General features: G+C 45.6%; 1 protein-coding gene across 1 annotated transcript in view; it reads right to left on the reverse strand.

Moving 5' to 3' along the window:
- The window catches only part of DNAAF8 (dynein axonemal assembly factor 8), a 101,611-nt gene that overhangs the window by 57,920 nt on the left and 27,119 nt on the right, over positions 1–16,572 (reverse strand). The window contains exons 11-13 of the mRNA XM_054271159.1: positions 14,608–14,799; positions 11,256–11,399; positions 5,901–6,095 (exon numbers count right to left, since the gene is read on the reverse strand). Of these exons, the coding sequence (XP_054127134.1) occupies positions 5,901–6,095; positions 11,256–11,399; positions 14,608–14,799 (531 nt within the window). The remainder of the gene's footprint in view (positions 1–5,900; positions 6,096–11,255; positions 11,400–14,607; positions 14,800–16,572) is intronic.

Here is a 16,572-nt window from a genome sequence, read left to right on the forward strand (position 1 = left end):
GGAGTTCTGGGCTCAGGTAACCTCTCCCTGCCAGCCCTACTGAGCACATCAGGCCCAGCTGAGAAAGCATTTCCCTGTCTCTCTGTCTCTCTAGCAAGGCTCATGTCTGATGGGATTCACCAAATCCTGCCCCTGAATGAGGCACATCACTCTCAAACTCTCTCCTCTCCCTGCTGCCTGTGCAGGAGCAGAATTTTCCTGGTAGAACCCAGATGAACACAATGCTGAGTGTGTTCCCTGCACATCTTCCCTCCCCACTGTGCATGCTCCCTTCAGATGGCTGCAGAATTTAGTACAGGTTGCCAGACATATTAATTATTTTATCATTTACTAGGAACTAGTATTTAAATTCCATTTTACGCATTCTTTTTTATCTTCTTTTTTTAATCTTCTTCTTTTTTTATCTTAAATCTTTAATTTTTTTTTTGGTCAAATAATTAAACCATATATCCCTACATGATCCAAATCATTTGTCATCAATACACTTTCAATTAACCTTCCTCTATATTTCCTAGTATGAAAACCAATAACCAACTGTCATCATCACTCCACAACCACCCCCAAGCAAACATAGAACTAACCTCTCCAAAAAAACCAACCAAAAATACAAACCATGATGATAAATCATCAACCAATCACCCACCAAATTCTACATTCTTGTAGCTTATAAAAAGCATGACAAGTGGAGGCACCACAGGCAGCAAAAAGTCTGGGTTGGAAGGGGCTCAGCAAGGAAGACATGCAGTTGTGGTGAGTGGATTTCAGGCAGTTTGAAATGGATCTCACTTTCCTTTGCTCCCCTTCTGGATTGGGGAGATCTTAAACCACAGAAGACAGAATGAGAGAGCAGCCCCCAGCTTTGTGCCCAGCAGCTCCAGAGTTCTTTAAAGCTGCTCTTTTCAGGAATAATGAGTGATGGACACAATCTAAATGTGAGCTGTCAAATTTTAGGAAGAATAAAAACCTCTAATGTTTTATTCCTCTCCAAGCTGTGCCTTCATCTTTGTGCCAGCTCTGGTAGACATCAGTGTAGTCCTTCCTCCTTCTAAAGGTTAGGGGGTTTTATTTACAAATGCCAGGGGCTGCCTGAACTCCTGGCTCCATGAAAATAAATGCCAGACTCCAGCAGGACTCAGCCAGGGCCAGGATGTCACCTTCTGCCTCCTGAAGGTACAGCCATTCTGGGCTGCAGCTGTGGATTATTTTCTATAAATGTAAATAGATGAATGCCAGGACAAACATTTCTCTCCCAGACAAGCCTTATCCATGTGGGATCTCCAGCCAGATGTGCTCTCACCCAAGCTGCTGGTACAAGGTGAGCTGGCTGCACTGCACACTCAGGCTGCCAGCCAGGCAAGACCTGAGCCTTTCCACTGCCTCGGATAAAGAGAAGCCACAGGCAAGGTTTGAAAGCAAAGGGAGGATGAGCGTGTCCTTTTGAAGCTCTTGCTTTACAGCTTCAGCCTGGATGTCCCAGAGCTGAGTGCTGGCTCCATGGCTGGCACTGCCAGTGCTGCAGGACTCATCCTGCCCCCTCTGCTTTGGGTGAGCCTGGTGGGGAAGATGAAACAGGAAAGCCTTATAAATATGATTGTCTGGCAAAAGATTTTGAGAATATGGAAACTATAAGTGAGATTGAAATGAAAGCAAGCTTTGAGATACCTCAGTTACTGAACAACTGCAAAACAATGGTGTGGCCAGCTGAAGGTAATCTCCTTTTGATGGAACAACACCCTCTGCTTGCAGACAGGCCCAAGGGTCTGAGCAGACCCTACAGCTTGGCAGAAGGGGCCCAAAGAGACGTTTTTAGGGTTTAAAATGTAACACAGTATGGTTATGTAATGATTCTTACAGGCTGTATGTAAATGCTATAGGATTTGTATCTTGTACTAGATTGGTTAGTGAGAATTAGAATATTCAACACAGAAGAAGATTTATGGTGTTGTAATGGGAACCTCGCTCTCTTAGCTCTTGCCCTGTTTATTCTCTTACCCCTTTTGCTCTCTTACCCTCTCATCCTCTCTCCCCCTCTCTTCTCTCAGCCTGCTCTGAGCTGTGGCTGCAGCTCCCAGCAGGGCCCTGCCCCCAGGCCCTTTGCAATAAACCCCAAGTTCCTGACCTGGCTGCAGAGATCTTTGTCTCCATCCCGACTGTCCTACCCCCGATGCTCCTACATGAGCCCATGTGGAGGAGCTGTCCTGGGTGTTTTATCCCTCCCTAATGCCCAGTTCAGCTGCACAACAATCAGATCTTTCAAGCTTTGGAGGAGGAAAGCACAGCCCTGGGCTATGAACTGAAGCTGGGAGCTCACAGCAATGTGGGGATCAGCTCCGGGAGCTGAGCAAATTCTCCAGGGAGCTTGGGCAGCATTTCCATCCCAAAACATGGCCCAGCTTGGGTGCTGCTCACACAGCATGAAATGAGAGAGAACACATGGGGAAAACCCCAAATCAAACCAAAACTGCCCCAGCACAGGCACTGACCCACAGCAAAGCCCAGTGGCTGCAGCTGGGGATGTGTGAAAGGCAGTGCCCACACAGCCACTGCAGGGTTGGGTGAAAAGCTGATAAAAAGCTGTGGTGATGAGCAGCAGCTCCCTGAGCAAGCCTGCCTCAGCACTGAAATTAAAAGCTGTTACAGCAAAAGACAGTGGAAGATGCTGAAGGCAACTCAGCAGGGCCAAGGCCATGGTGCTTGTCAATGAAATAATGTCACAGCACTCAGAGCCCAGGGAGCTCAGTGTTCTCACTGAGCCCATCTCAAACACAGACTCACAGAGCTGAAAGAGCCTCTGCAAGAGCCTCCCACTGCCCCTTCAGAGGCTGCACACACAGCCTGGGAATCTCAGCTCTGAATCTGTGCCTCAAGTGCACAGAGCAACAAGTGCTGCATCTGGGGCTGCTTTCCACAGGGATTTCAAATTCCAGCAGGAATGGCCAGCTCTTCGTGTATCCAACACGGTTATTCCAGAATGTGAAATAAAATATGCAACTTTCAAAGCTTCTGTGTGTGAGAGCTCCTATGGCAACACAGTTAACATCAACTCCAGCAGGGAAAGCCCAGAAATCTGAAATTCCACATGAAAGAACTGCTCTACTTTCTGCCAGCCCCCTGCCACACATCAGCCGTGCTGTTAGGTCAGTCTTGTGCTGCTGGGCATTTTCAGCAGGCCTGGGTTACAGTATTGGGGCAAATTCAGCTCTCTGGACCCAGTTCTGGGATTCTTATCTACAATTAGCCAGGAAAAAAAATAAAAAAAACCCCAAAAACTGAGCTTTGCTTAAGTAAAAAGTAAGGAGGAAACTTTGTATAGACCTGCCCTTAATCACTGCTATTTGAAAAACCCACACAAACTTTGTGTCAGAGCTGGGAAGCGAATAAAGGAGCAGCACAAGGGGAACTGATCATCAGGAGGTGCAACAAAATCAATTTTCTGGGACTTAAAGTAAGAAATCTCTTTCACCTTGACTTAGGGATGTCTGTGGACGGAGAAGGAGAGATGGAGGTTCCCCTTCTTCCGTAAAAGCTCCCTGGAAATGCTGCTGTGCCCTGACTCTGTCCTGGCAGGCACCTGCACAGCTGGGAGTTCAAGGAGATGCTCTGGAAGATGACCATCAAAAGCTGAACCTTTTGGGCAAACGTCCCAATGTCCAGAAGAACTGAGGGAGAGGAAAAGAACTCCAGCATGGAGAAAACAGGCTGAGGAAAAGCAGCACCAACACTTGCTCTGTGTGTGCTGTCTGTATCCCTAAGGTGAATGTTTGCATCCTGAGGCTTAGCAGCAGAATACTTTTATTTTATGCTAAAATGAAGAAATCCTCTTTCTGCTGACAGGGGACCTTGCAGTTAGCAGCTTCCACAGGGCTGGTGTCACTCCCAGCCCAAGCTGGGCTTTAAAGCCTGCACTGTGAGCTGCTGCTCCCATCAGCAGTGAATTGCTGCAGGTTAATGGGCTCATTGCACAGCACTCATAAAAATGCCTCCAAAAACCAGCACAGGCAAAGCAATCTGTTTGAGGTCCAGAACAGGCAGAAAATCCAGCAGACAAATTGACTGAAAACAAGACATTGGCTCGTGCACTAACAAACAAAAAGCATAAAGGTTATTACAATTACTGCTGGCAATTGCTCCCCAGATCACACACAGAGCTGCTCAGTACACAACAGCTTCCCTCTGTCTCCATTTCTACCCATTTTTATTCCATCCTGCCAGGATTTCTGTCTCAGACTCTGATCTACCTGGAGCAAAAGCAGGGATTCACTCACTGCATGCTCCTCCACCATGTGGGCACAGCTTCTTTGGCTGCTTAGTTTTGTACACACTGCCTCAAAACAAACAGAAATGTACAAAAAGCAAAGCATGGATCACTGGCCTTGTACCAAACCTTCAGACCAAAGAAGTTAAAAGAAGATGATACTGAGTTCTCTATGCAGCACTTTTTGGTTGTATTTTAATGACACTTGGGAACATTCTCAGTTGGTAGCACTTTGCAAAGCTCCAGGGCAGACATCAGGGTGAGCTGCTGCCTGCTGAGAGAGTGGCTCATTGAGCCCAGCTTTGGAAATCAGCCCTGCTGCCTAACCAGCTATGAAAGTGTGGCTGTTCCACCCTGGCAGTGCCTAAGGCCAGGCTGGACAGGGCTTGGAGCAGTCTGGGACAGTGGGAGGTGTCCCTGCCATGGTAGGGGTGGAACAGGATGGGCTTTAAGGTCCCTCCAACCCAACCCATGCTGTGATTCCATAACTCTGTGAAGAAGCCACAGCACACAGTGGTCTCAGCCTCACTCAGGCCTGGGGGGCACAGCGCATTTGATGGGAAGAGAATGTGGTTTTTAAACTGACATCATGTTTTCCATGGCATCAAGGCAAAGATCCACCCCCAGAAAGTGCCTGCTATCTTGCTGTTCAATTCCTAATGATTTATAATTCCTCTAATAAGGGATTTGCATAAAAGCCCTGGCTGTTTTAAATGCTGCCTTATTTTATGCCTTAAAAGCATGGAGCAGATTTATCTTTTACGAGTAGTCAGACTCTTTATGGCTCTTGCTTCTGCTTGAAAGCCACAGTGACTGCAAATCAACAACACTAAGCCTCCTTTTCCTGCACACAAGTGGGATAAACCTTTAGGCAAATTGCTAAGTGCACTGCTAAACCCCTAAGCTTTCATGGCATTGATTCTCACAGAGTCATGGTAATCCCCAAATCTGGTTGAAATGGCAGAAAAGTTCTCATGCTACATCATTTTCAAAATTAAAATTTCATTGTGAACAAGAATTTGCAGGTTTTGCCATTCCCTGGAATTGTGTCTCAAGGGTTTTGTTCTTTTACAAATATTAGGAAAAGAGCACAATTGTCCAAAGGCTGGTGCTGCTGTGGGAAAGAAATAAACAAAACAAAAGATATAGGAATCAGGTCATATCCAGTGCTGCTTTGAAAACCCACTCTAAATATTTACACCAAGGTAGGAAAGGCTGGTAAAGGGCTAAAAGCAACATTGGGTGCCCTCAAGGAATAAATTCCCCCAATTAGTATAAGGAATACTTGTAATATTTCATTTGGTGGAATATTTGTTATGGAGCACTTGCTAATCTGACAGAAGTGAAAGGTTAATTATTATTCAGCTTCTGGACAGCAGTGAGTGCTCCTGCAGACATTTCCAGGCAGGCAAGAGATTGGAAGCACTTGGGTTGGAGAGGTGCTGTGTCCTTGGAGCTCACACACTTCCCTGGAAATCCACAGACATTAAAATCACAGAATATTCTAATATTAGAAGCATTTGTTTTCAAACTCTGTTTAAATCCTTTGCTAAAGCAAATGAGAATATCTGTTAACACTGGAAAAACAACTTTTACTGGACCTGATCAAAAAAATACCAGAAGCCCAAGCACTTGTGTACAGTACCTGAGGGTCAGGATTAACAGCAGTGATGTTACTGAGCAGGACAGAGGGAACTGCAGGAACAAGCGGGCACAGCTGCTTTTGGAAATGACTGGCCAGTTCATCTCTCCACCAGATAACATCTGGAAGCCATGTAGAGGTGAGAAAAGCAGAAATCTTCTGGTAAAAGCTGGGTGTTCCCTGGAGATGTTCTGCAGTCTGCAAAGAGCCAGTGGTTAAAAAGCTTTGGTGATGGTTTCAGAAACTCTGTCTGCACCTTGCAGCTTCAGCAGCTCCTCCTCTGCCCAAGCCACCCCAGACCCCAGTTCCACCCAGCTGCCCCCAGATTCTCCAAACCAACCCCTGGTGTGACACCCTGTACCCTTCATCCCATCCATCAGCTCTCAAACCCTGCTCCAAAGCAGATCCCACCACCCTCAGAGGGGGAGAAAATCCCATAAACAGGACCATGAACCAGCCCAACACAATGAAACATTAACTTCCAAAGTCTTTCTCAGGGATATAAATGAAAACAGGTGTTGGTGCCCCATCCCTGGAGTGTTCAGTGCCAGGGTGCAGAGAACACTGAGCAATCTGGTCCAGTGCAAGCTGTCCCTGCCCATGGCAGAGGGTTGGAATTAGATGAGCTTTAAGGTCCCTTCCAACCCAAACCATTCTGGTTTTTTTCAAGATTGAGGCTAATATTAATTCTGATACATTAATATTGAATACTGCACTGCTAAACTACAGTTTTCCATCATTTAACCTCCCCTCTAAGCCTCATTGTTCTTCAGGTTGATTCTTAATTAGCAAGACTTTCAGAGAATAAAACCAGTGACCTCAAGGAGACCTAATTAGAAATTAACAGACTCAGCAACTGTGCAGAACATATCTCCACCAGTAACTCACAGGGAAGAGAAGGAACTGCTGCAGCCTCACCTCAGCTCTGGGGCAGGTGTGGGTGCCACAATATCAGAAGGATCTGAAGCTGTTGGAGTGTCCAGAGGAGGGACCTGGGCATGGGGAGGGTCTGAGGAGCAGCTGAGGGCACTTGGATTGTTCAGCTGGAGGAGGAGACTGAGGGCAGAGCTCGAGGGGCTGCAGCTCCTCCCCAGGGGCAGCTCTGATCCCTGTGACAGGGACAGGGAATGGCTGGAGCTGGGCAGGGCAGGGCCAGGTTGGATTTTGGGAAAGGTTCTTCCCCCAGAGGTGCTGGCACTGCCCAGGCTCCCCAGGGAATGGGCACAGCCCCGAGGCTGCCAGAGCTCCAGGAGAGCTTGGACAGTGCCCAGGCACAGGGTGGGAGTGCTGGGGCGTCTGTGCAGGGCCAGGGTGGGACTGGATCATCCTTGGGATTCCTCCCCACTCAGGACATTCCATCACTCTGTGATTATTGCACCTAAAAAGTGAAGCTCAAGGAGGAAAACCCCAAATCAAAGGACAGAGATTGGGAGCTCCTCTGAGCCTGCAGAGAATGAAGGGATGGAGGGGCAGAGAGGAGCCCCAGAGCTGCCCACAGCTCTGCCAGTGGGATAACTGGGAATGCCTGGCACAGAGCAGAGGCTGCACAAATCTCATTCCCATGCACAAATCTCATTCCCATCAGACATGGAACTGCAGCCTGTCCATCAGCACACAGGAATTACAGGAGGTGAGTGTTTTGGCATTTCTTCTGACAACAAGAAGCCAAGACCAGGCAGGGATGTTGAAATCTGCCTCACTTCTAGCAGCTGTTTGGAGAAGGACAGAAATAAAATCACCCCCAAAAAAACTGATAAAAATGAGAGGAAACAGCAGAACCACTGGGTATAGGAATAGATGCCATACCATTTGAATAAGCCAAAAGACTTCTTGATGTGCAAAGAACAGGAGCTTTTGCCTGGAGAAGCTACTATTATAATTCTATTTATAACTATTAGACCTTGGGGCAGAGAACCAGAATGTGATAAATAATAAAAGATACACAGATGACAGTGAAGTGGTCAGTAATTAAGAAATTGATGGTTCATAGCCCCCTTTTGGGGCTGGAAATGGACTCTGGGCTCTACAGATTAGTATTAAAACATAATTTGTCATCATGGTTAACATTTACAGATACTTGGTCATTTTTGCATAATCAAAAAAAAAGTAGCTTAAGGTCTCCCTAAATTCTTATAGCAAACACATGCAACAAAGTACCTGGAAACCCAATCATATTTTAAAGTTAAGGCCTGAAAAGTGTCCTTTTGTGCCCACAGGAGACAACTGGAACAAGAACCAGTAAGTGCCCCAACAGGATGTTGTTTTTCAATTCAGCCACTGACACTTGCACATTGACAGGATAGTGAGAGGCTGAGGTTGCAGTGTGAAGAACAAAGCCCACATTTCTCTCCACAGCAGCTGAAGCTGCCCAAGGGCAGGAACAGAGAGCCTTGCTGTCGTTTTCCTTGTCTCTGCTGGGGCTGACATCCCAACTCATGTTGTTCCTCCCAGCTCTGATCTCTGCTGGGGAAAGCAGCAGCTCTACAAATGCCTCAGGAAAGAAAGATTGACACAAGTCAGTGCTAGCACAAAGAGCCTCTAATGAGGGACAGGAAACCCAAGTCCTGCTTGGAAGAGCTGCCCCAACACCTGAAATGTCACTGCTGTGCAACAGAGCTGAGCTCAGGAGTTTGTCATGATCAGGGTGGGCAGCCCTGGCACAGGGTGCCCAGAGCAGCTGTGGCTGCCCCTGGATCCCTGGCAGTGCCCAAGGCCAGGCTGGGCAGGGCTGGGAGCAGCCTGCGATGGTGGAAGGTTGTTGTTCACAATGTGAACTGGCAACTTCCAAATAAATACATTTTTTAAAAGACTTTTACCATGAATGCATTCCCACAAGAGTTACTAACACTTTACAACAAAGACAAGACTTTTTAAGTATAGACAAGGACAGTAATAGAATTCTTAGACTTTCAGTTTTCCCAACTATCATCTCAGCAAATTGTAATGAAGAGCTGATGATTTCAGCTCTTACTTACAATGCTCCAATGGTAATTCAACCAAAACCAACAATGGCTATTGCTGTTGCATTACCAATGAATATAAATAAGCAAGTTGTATACTAAGGAATGCCTGTTAAGAGTTTTAGCCCAGTACCTAATGTCCTTTAGATAAAATATGCTTTAAGAATTCTCTACAAATTTATTTCTTTCTCACATTAGGTGTCCCAGCTTCTTGCAGGGATTGGGAGTGGATGGCCTTGAATGGCCCCTTCCAATCCAAACCATTCTGTGATTCCATGAGAAGAACTGGAGAAACTACACAGTTTGTTCCACCAGGTTGTGATTTAACCCTTCCCAGCTCCAACCAAACACTCAGGACAGCCTGAGCCCACAGCTCCAGAAGTTCATTCTCTTCTGTAACCCTGAGGAAATATTTTGAGCATAATCAGTGCTCAATAATTTTGGTGCTTTGGCCAAGCCCTCAGCTGGAATCAGCAGAGAGCAGGTCAGGATCTGTCCCTCCATTCCCTTTGCTCCACACAGGAAACACCTTATAAGAATTTGGGGAGAATTTATAAGAATTTAGGAAGACCTTAAGCTACCTTTTTTGGATTATATAAAAAATACCAAGTATCTGTAAATGTTAACCATGATGACAAATTATATTTTAATACTAATGTGTAGAGCCCAGAGTCCATTTCCAGCCCCAAAAGGGGGCTCTGAGCCATCAATTTCTTAATTACTGACCACTTCACTGTCATCTGTGTATCTTTTCTTATTTATCACATTCTGGTTGAATTCAATTGCCAACACCAAGTCCTTGTCCAGTCCAGCAGAGCCTGAACTCTTCAGCCTCTGCTCAAAGTAGAAAAGCTGCTCATTGTTTTGGGCTGGGCTTTTTTTGGTAGTGTTTTAATCATGACATTTGGTGCCAGCATCCATTATTTATTTTCAGGATCACTGGAGCCACAGCTGTGAAACTCCAGGTTTTGTGATACAACATGGGAAATTCAATTTTTGCTGCTCCCAGGCAGCAGCTGCAAGTGAAGGGGATGCTGAAGTGTGTTTTAAAACCATGTTCACACATCCTGATCCATTTAGGCTCCCCACGGTGTGGCCAGCAGGTATAACACAGAGATCTGGGGATGAAACAGGCAAACCAGGGTAGAAAATCCACTGAAGGCACAGAAGTTGTTTTGAGCCACCTGAGAGGAACTCAGCAGAGCACAGGACAGCACCTCCAGGGTTCCTCAGCCACAGGACAGATATTCAAGCAAGTGGCTCTCAGATCTGGGGGACACAGGGATTGCTGCTCCCCACATCCACCTGGCCACACTGCTCAGGTAAAACAGGGATTTACACCAGGCAAGAGTGGCAATACTACCTAAAAAGCTGTCTCCAAAAAAGAAACAGGTACAAGATGCTGCAGCCTGTATCAAACCAGCTCTGTGAAGGACAGAACAAACACAGCAGAGCCCAGAGCTGCAATTTCACAGCTCTGTGTTCAGGACAGGAGTTCAAATCATGTTTTACATCCCATGTACTCACAGTTCACCTCATGTTTTACATCACATGTGCTCACAGTTCACCTCATGTTTTACATCACATGTGCTCACAGTTCATCTCATGTTTTTCATCACATGTGCTCACAGTTCACCTCATGTTTTACATCACATGTGCCCACAGTTCAACTCATGTTTTACAACACATGTGCTCACAGTTCATCTCATGTTTTACAACACATGTGCCAATCCCAGCCTGTGTGCAGGACCTGCCAGGTTTATTGCACAGCTCAGGCTCTGGGGACCACTAAAATTGAGGGCACAGTTTCATGTCCTGCTTCCAGGCCTCAGCTCCTGGCACTCAAATAAAAATAATCCCTCCTCCTATGCCACACTCTTCACATGGTTAATATAAAGGAGGAAAAAACAGAAGAGGTGCCAAAAGATGTGTCTCCTCCAAATGCAGCTCAATCTCTGCAGTGTGAGGTTACAGCTAATGAGCAATTGACACAAAATGATGCCACAGAGAGCTGGTTTCTGGTCTGCACATAACCTAAAAGCAGCATTGCTGAATTATGCCCTTTTCTGACTCAGAGATGGGGCAACTGAGAGGCATTTAAAATTTTTTAATTCTATTTTCTCATGTCTCATGTGAAGGGTGAGACAATGTAGATGAAAAATTCACTCCGTCACAATTAGATGCCATGACCTGACTGCAGCACAAGTGAGGACAGCTTGGGTTGGCAATCAGCTGTAAAAGCAATTCCTCACTGGGCTGTTCCCCATCCCAGTCTGGGCAGCCCTTCCACTGTTCCATCCTGCCCTGCTGGGATTTCAGCCTGAACTGGCACATCCAGCCTGGTGCTCAGTGCACAGCAGTGCCTGCACAACTACCAGGTGTAAAAGCTGCTACTCACTGCTGCCTCATGCCTCTGGGCTGGAGGTTCCTCTGGTGCCACCAGGCAGGCATACAGGGCCAAGCCTTCCTCTGTCCAGGCCTGCTGCAGCCCCACCACCTCAAATGGAGCTTTGGGACCATCCTTCCTCTTCACAGGGGGCACCTGGAAATCCATTGGAACACAATTCCATTTTTAGATGGACTGAAAAAAACCCTTTAACTTGCTCTGTTGCTTTTGAGTAGAGCCCCACAACAAGCCAGGGAGAACTCTGCTTTGATTAGTAGATTAGCTGTGGTTTAGCCAGTAGAAAAATCAATAAAGACCAAATTAAATAGGAATAACACATTGCTTTTGATAAGCCACGGGATTTATTTTCACAATGAGGACTTGCAGGCTCTGACTTCCACCAGTTTCACTGTGTGGAAGGAGGAATTCACATTATTTCCCTGGGCCAGCAGGGGTGAGCACAGAGCCCCTGCCGAGGCTGCCCAGAATGTTCCTGTCACAGCAGCACTGTGTGTGCCTTCATCAGTGACACTGAGATCAATCCAATCCCAGCTCCAAATCAATGCAAAGGGATGATGCCATGCCCAGGGGCTGCTGCAGGCTCCCCTAAAACCCAAAGTGACAGCCCAAACCCCAGCAATCCCCATCCTGTGAATCCCCTTTTAGTTGGGCTGAGGGGATTTCTTTTTCATGGATTTTTTTGTGCACATGTGTGTGGGAGGCAAACATTCTATTTTCCAGTTTATAGATCTGATTTAAAGCAGAAAGGGTAAAAAGTGACTTCTGCAACCCCAAGACATTAATTATTATTGTGAATATCAGTTTAGATCCAGGGAGAAGGTTCCAGGGGGACAGACTATGCCCTGGCTCTTTAGGTTGCTCAAAGTCAAATAAAACATGATACACTTTAACATGCAGAATACATGAAAATCTTGATCATAAATTAGAAAAGAGAGAGGAGAGACACCTGAAATAGCCTGGGAAGGCCCTGGGATGCTGCAAACTGTCCAGGGCAGCTGGTGAAAAGGGGCAGAAAACTGGGAAAGCCAGACACAGGGAATCAGCAAAGCCAGGAAAGGAAAAGCAGAGGTACCTGATCCAGAACATGCTCTGGATGGAGAGCAAGGCAAGTCTGAGCTACAGGACTGTCATTCCCTCCCAGGGCTCTGGTGGCTACAGAAATTCCAAGTCTTGTTCTCCTGGTTTATATCATCACCAGTCTCTTGGTGCATAATCAGCTCTATTTACTGCATTTACAGGGAGATAAAGGCCTTTAAAAACATGTTTTTAACACAGGGCCAAGCTGGATTTTCAAACTACTGCACAGCTGAGCTGGATCACTCAAAACACCAGCACCAAATCCTCCACTGGATTCCCATGGGGAATTCTGCACCATCCAGGGGACCACAGCTCCCAGCTGGCAGCATCCAGCACATCTCCCATGGAATCAGCAAGAAAATGCTGATTTACACAAGCCAGCCCATGGAATTGCATGGATTATCAGATGAGAATTTGGTCTAAAAATGCCTCAACATTTCCAATTGCCACACACATGTTTTATGAAAAATCCTTTCCTTAGGATTTTTTTTCCTGAGAAGCTGGGAGGCCTCAGGAACAAAATGTAAACAATGGTTATCTGCTGCTGTGGAATGCAACAGGTGCATCTGGGATTGGTCTCATGTGGTTGTTTCTAATTAATGGCCAATCACAGTCAGCTGGCTCAGACTGTCTGGGTCAGTCACAGGATTTTGTTATCATTCCATTTCTCTTCCTTTGTTTGCTAGCTTTCTGATGAAATAATTTCTTCTATTCTTTTAGTATAGTTTTAACAATATATGTCATAAAATAATAAACCAGCCTTCTGAAACATGGAGCCAACGTTCTTGTCTCTTCCTTCATCCTGGGACCCCTGCAAACACCACCACATCCAATTCTTTCAGTGAAAGAAATGCAAACTTCTTCATTGCTATCCAACAGCCATTTCAGAGCCTATAATAAAATTGTAGATTTTACCCCAGTTTTTCTTGGGCACAAAATCCATCTGAACATGTGAGCCTGCACCCAGCAGAGTGACACAGCCCTGGAAGCTGAGGAACCCTTTCAGGCTCAGAGAGAATTGCTATAAATCAGAGCTCAGTTGTGGTTTTTTAAATGGCAATAACACAAGGGAAGAGAGCTCCCACTGCAGCTGGTCACAAGCTAAGGAGTCTGAAAGGAAAATTCAGGATGCAGGGCTGTTCCAGTGGCAATTTTCATTAGCACTGAACTAACACTAAAGAATGTTAGCAATGTTTTAATGCAAGCATGAATATCATTAACAATTAATTGTGTTTAAGTGGGGTTTAAGTGATTTAAAAGCCTGGCTGCTCAGGGTGAAATCTACCTTGACTGTGTGGATCAGTATTGGTTTCCCAGAGTTTTCTCTGGGAAAAGAATAAGGCCACTGAGCAGGGTGGGAAGGAAAAATATACATTGGGTAGGGAAAATACACTGTTTTCCCTAGGGAATAAAGGATGATATGGATGGGAAGGAGAGAGGATGGGGTGGTTTCTTCAGAGGAGAAAAACAAAGGACAATTAAGGCAGATCCTCATTTGTTCAGAGCACTCTTGACTATCAGGAAGGGTCTGCTCTTATCTAGAACAAGTGGTGAAAACCAGGAACCTGTGTCCACTGCCAAGGACAAAGCCCAACAGCCAGCAGTCACTTTGAACCACTGAAAATCCTGCTCAGCAATCTTTCACTGGTTCACAAACTCCAGACACAACCCAGCTCCACCAACTCCAGCGACACTTTTATTTGCAGACTCCGAGGTGAATTAAAACATAATTTCCACTTTGTTCTGCCACTGCTTTGTAGCTTTTGGGTGGAAAAAGGAGATTTCAGGGGTGATTACGTATTCAGTGGAGGCCCAAACACAGCCCTCATCACCCAGAACCTTTAGTGGCAGGTCACTGCATATGACCATGTTCACAGGGGTTCTTGGACGAGGCAAGAGACGAGAATGTTGACTCGATGATCAGAAGGCTTGATTTATTATTTTATTTTATATAAATATATTACATTATAACTATACTAAAAAGAAAAGAAAGGAAAAGGTTTCCTCAGAAGCTAGCTAAGCTAAGAATAGAAAAGAAAAGAATGATAACAAAAGGCAGCTCTCTCAGATTCTGTCTGAGACAGCTCCGTCTTGATTGGCCATTAATTATAAACATCTAAGAGGGGCTAATCACAGGTGGACCTGTTGCATTCCACAGCAGCAGATAATAATTGTTTACATTTTGTTGCTGAAACTGCAGCTTCTCAGAAGGAAAAATCCTAAGAATGGATTTTTCATAAAAGATGTCTGCAACAACTGCACTCACCAGGGACAGCAGCCACGTCACCAGGGCCTGGTAGATGTTGGCAGCTCCCTGCACCTTGTCAGGCACCTGCCCCTCACACTGATCCGTGGCCACCTGGCCACAGCTTGCCAGCCAAATGGTCAGCAGCAGCAGCTCCTTTCTCACACTGCAGGATCCAGGCAACGTGGCAATAGCTGGCAAAAAAGAGGCTTCCTGTCCAAAAAAAAAAAAAAAGATAACATGAAAATGAAAGTCATTTGGATTACTGGAAGTGTATTCATCATCAGGAATTAATTACATTCATTGCCATCACAGGAGGGGCATTTAACACCCAGAGAGCCTTTATCAAGGAGGGAGAATGAGCCAGAAAAGCCAGGTTGTTCCATCAGTGACACCTGCCTGAGCACTGCAGGTTTTCTTGGACAGCTGTCACCTGGGCCCTCATTTAGTCACACACTGCCTGGAGAATGGAGGGTTACACAGTCACAGCTGGAAAAGCGTGATTGAATTTATTCTGTATTCAAGACTCAGTGTTTGGGGCCTTTTTTTTAATCACTGAAAAGCCCTCAAACAAGTCTGATAGTGTGAAAACTCATTATTTTCTGCTTCACCTAACATCCCTAATTTCAGAGATGAGGTCACAGTTAAGGGAACTCACCTCCTTTCTTTACTTCAGCATTGATAGTTGGTTATTTAGGATGCAAATTCCCTCTCCTTTGAGAGAACTGTTCAAGACACAACTTCAAGCTTGAACTGTGGACTTGCAGTTTTTTGTCCTTCCACAGATGCTGCAGCTGTAATTATTGGCTGTCTTCTTCTTCCTATCTATATTCAACTTGCTGCCCATGACATTTCTTTGGAAAATTAATCATAAAATCCCAAATATTCTCCACTACTGCTCCTCAATAGTTCCCATCACAGAATCATGGAAGGGTTTGGCTTGGAAGGGGCCTTAAAACTCATTTTCTTCCACCCTCTCCCACAGGCAGGGACAACTTCCACTGGACCAGGCTGCTCCAAGCCCCATCCAACCTGGCTCACATTTTCAGTTGCTCCATGTAGCCCATAACGAGGATTTCTGCCCACACCTCTACACTGAATGAACCTTAATTTGATTTACCTGAATTTACTCTGAAAGCAAAGTAAGCTAAATCCAATTACAGTCACTTTAATTCTGAATTAAAATGTCCAAAAGTGTGTTTCACAACTAATCCACTTGACAAGTTAATGTAGCTTGACTTTTGTGCTGGTCCTCAGAACAGACAACTCCTTAAAATGGTTTAATAAGGACTCAAACTAAAGCAGCTCTACTGTGTCACCCAATGTTTTGGCACCAAATAAAACTGTAAATTAGTAATAAAGGCAAAATAGCCATGCAAATGTGTGTGATGCTGCAGATTTGTATTGATTCATGTCCTGGGGTGACAACAGAATTCCTCAGGGCTTTGACCCCTCCACTGAAATCCCCTGAGGAAGAGACCTTGGGAGAAACTCTGGGACCATGAGGGAAAAGTGACCTTCCAATACATCCTGTGCTGGAGGACGGATCCTTCCCTCCTCCCTCAGCAAGGGTGTGGGGATCAATTGAAGAGCTGATGGCATAAACAGGATCTGTAAGTAATGTTTCAGCAGGAAATCTCCAACTATTCCAAACTTCCTAGGCCCAGAGGGTTTTCTGACCAAAATCAGATAAATTTACTCATTAAGGTCCTTTCTGACTGAAGTTCTGGTGAAGGTTGGATCTTCCCTCTCCTGCCTCTGGCAGTCTCCTCCTCACCCCAACAAGAATCTAAGTGCAGAGCTTGAATAAATTCTGAAGTATTAAGACTAATGAACAAAAAATGAGCGAGTCCAGTTTAATTCTGGGCAAGAACAGCTGAAGAAAGATAAAACTGGTGCTTTCACAGTATGGCTTCCCACAGCACTGCCCAGTTTACCCCAGTCTGCAGAGGAGAGTTCAATCTGCCCATGTTACACTGGCTTTTA

The sequence above is a fragment of the Melozone crissalis genome, unplaced genomic scaffold (genome assembly GCF_028551555.1).
Source record: "Melozone crissalis strain CALT ecotype California unplaced genomic scaffold, PUWL_Pcris_2 ptg000012l_1, whole genome shotgun sequence".
Taxonomy (NCBI): Eukaryota; Metazoa; Chordata; class Aves; order Passeriformes; family Passerellidae; genus Melozone; species Melozone crissalis.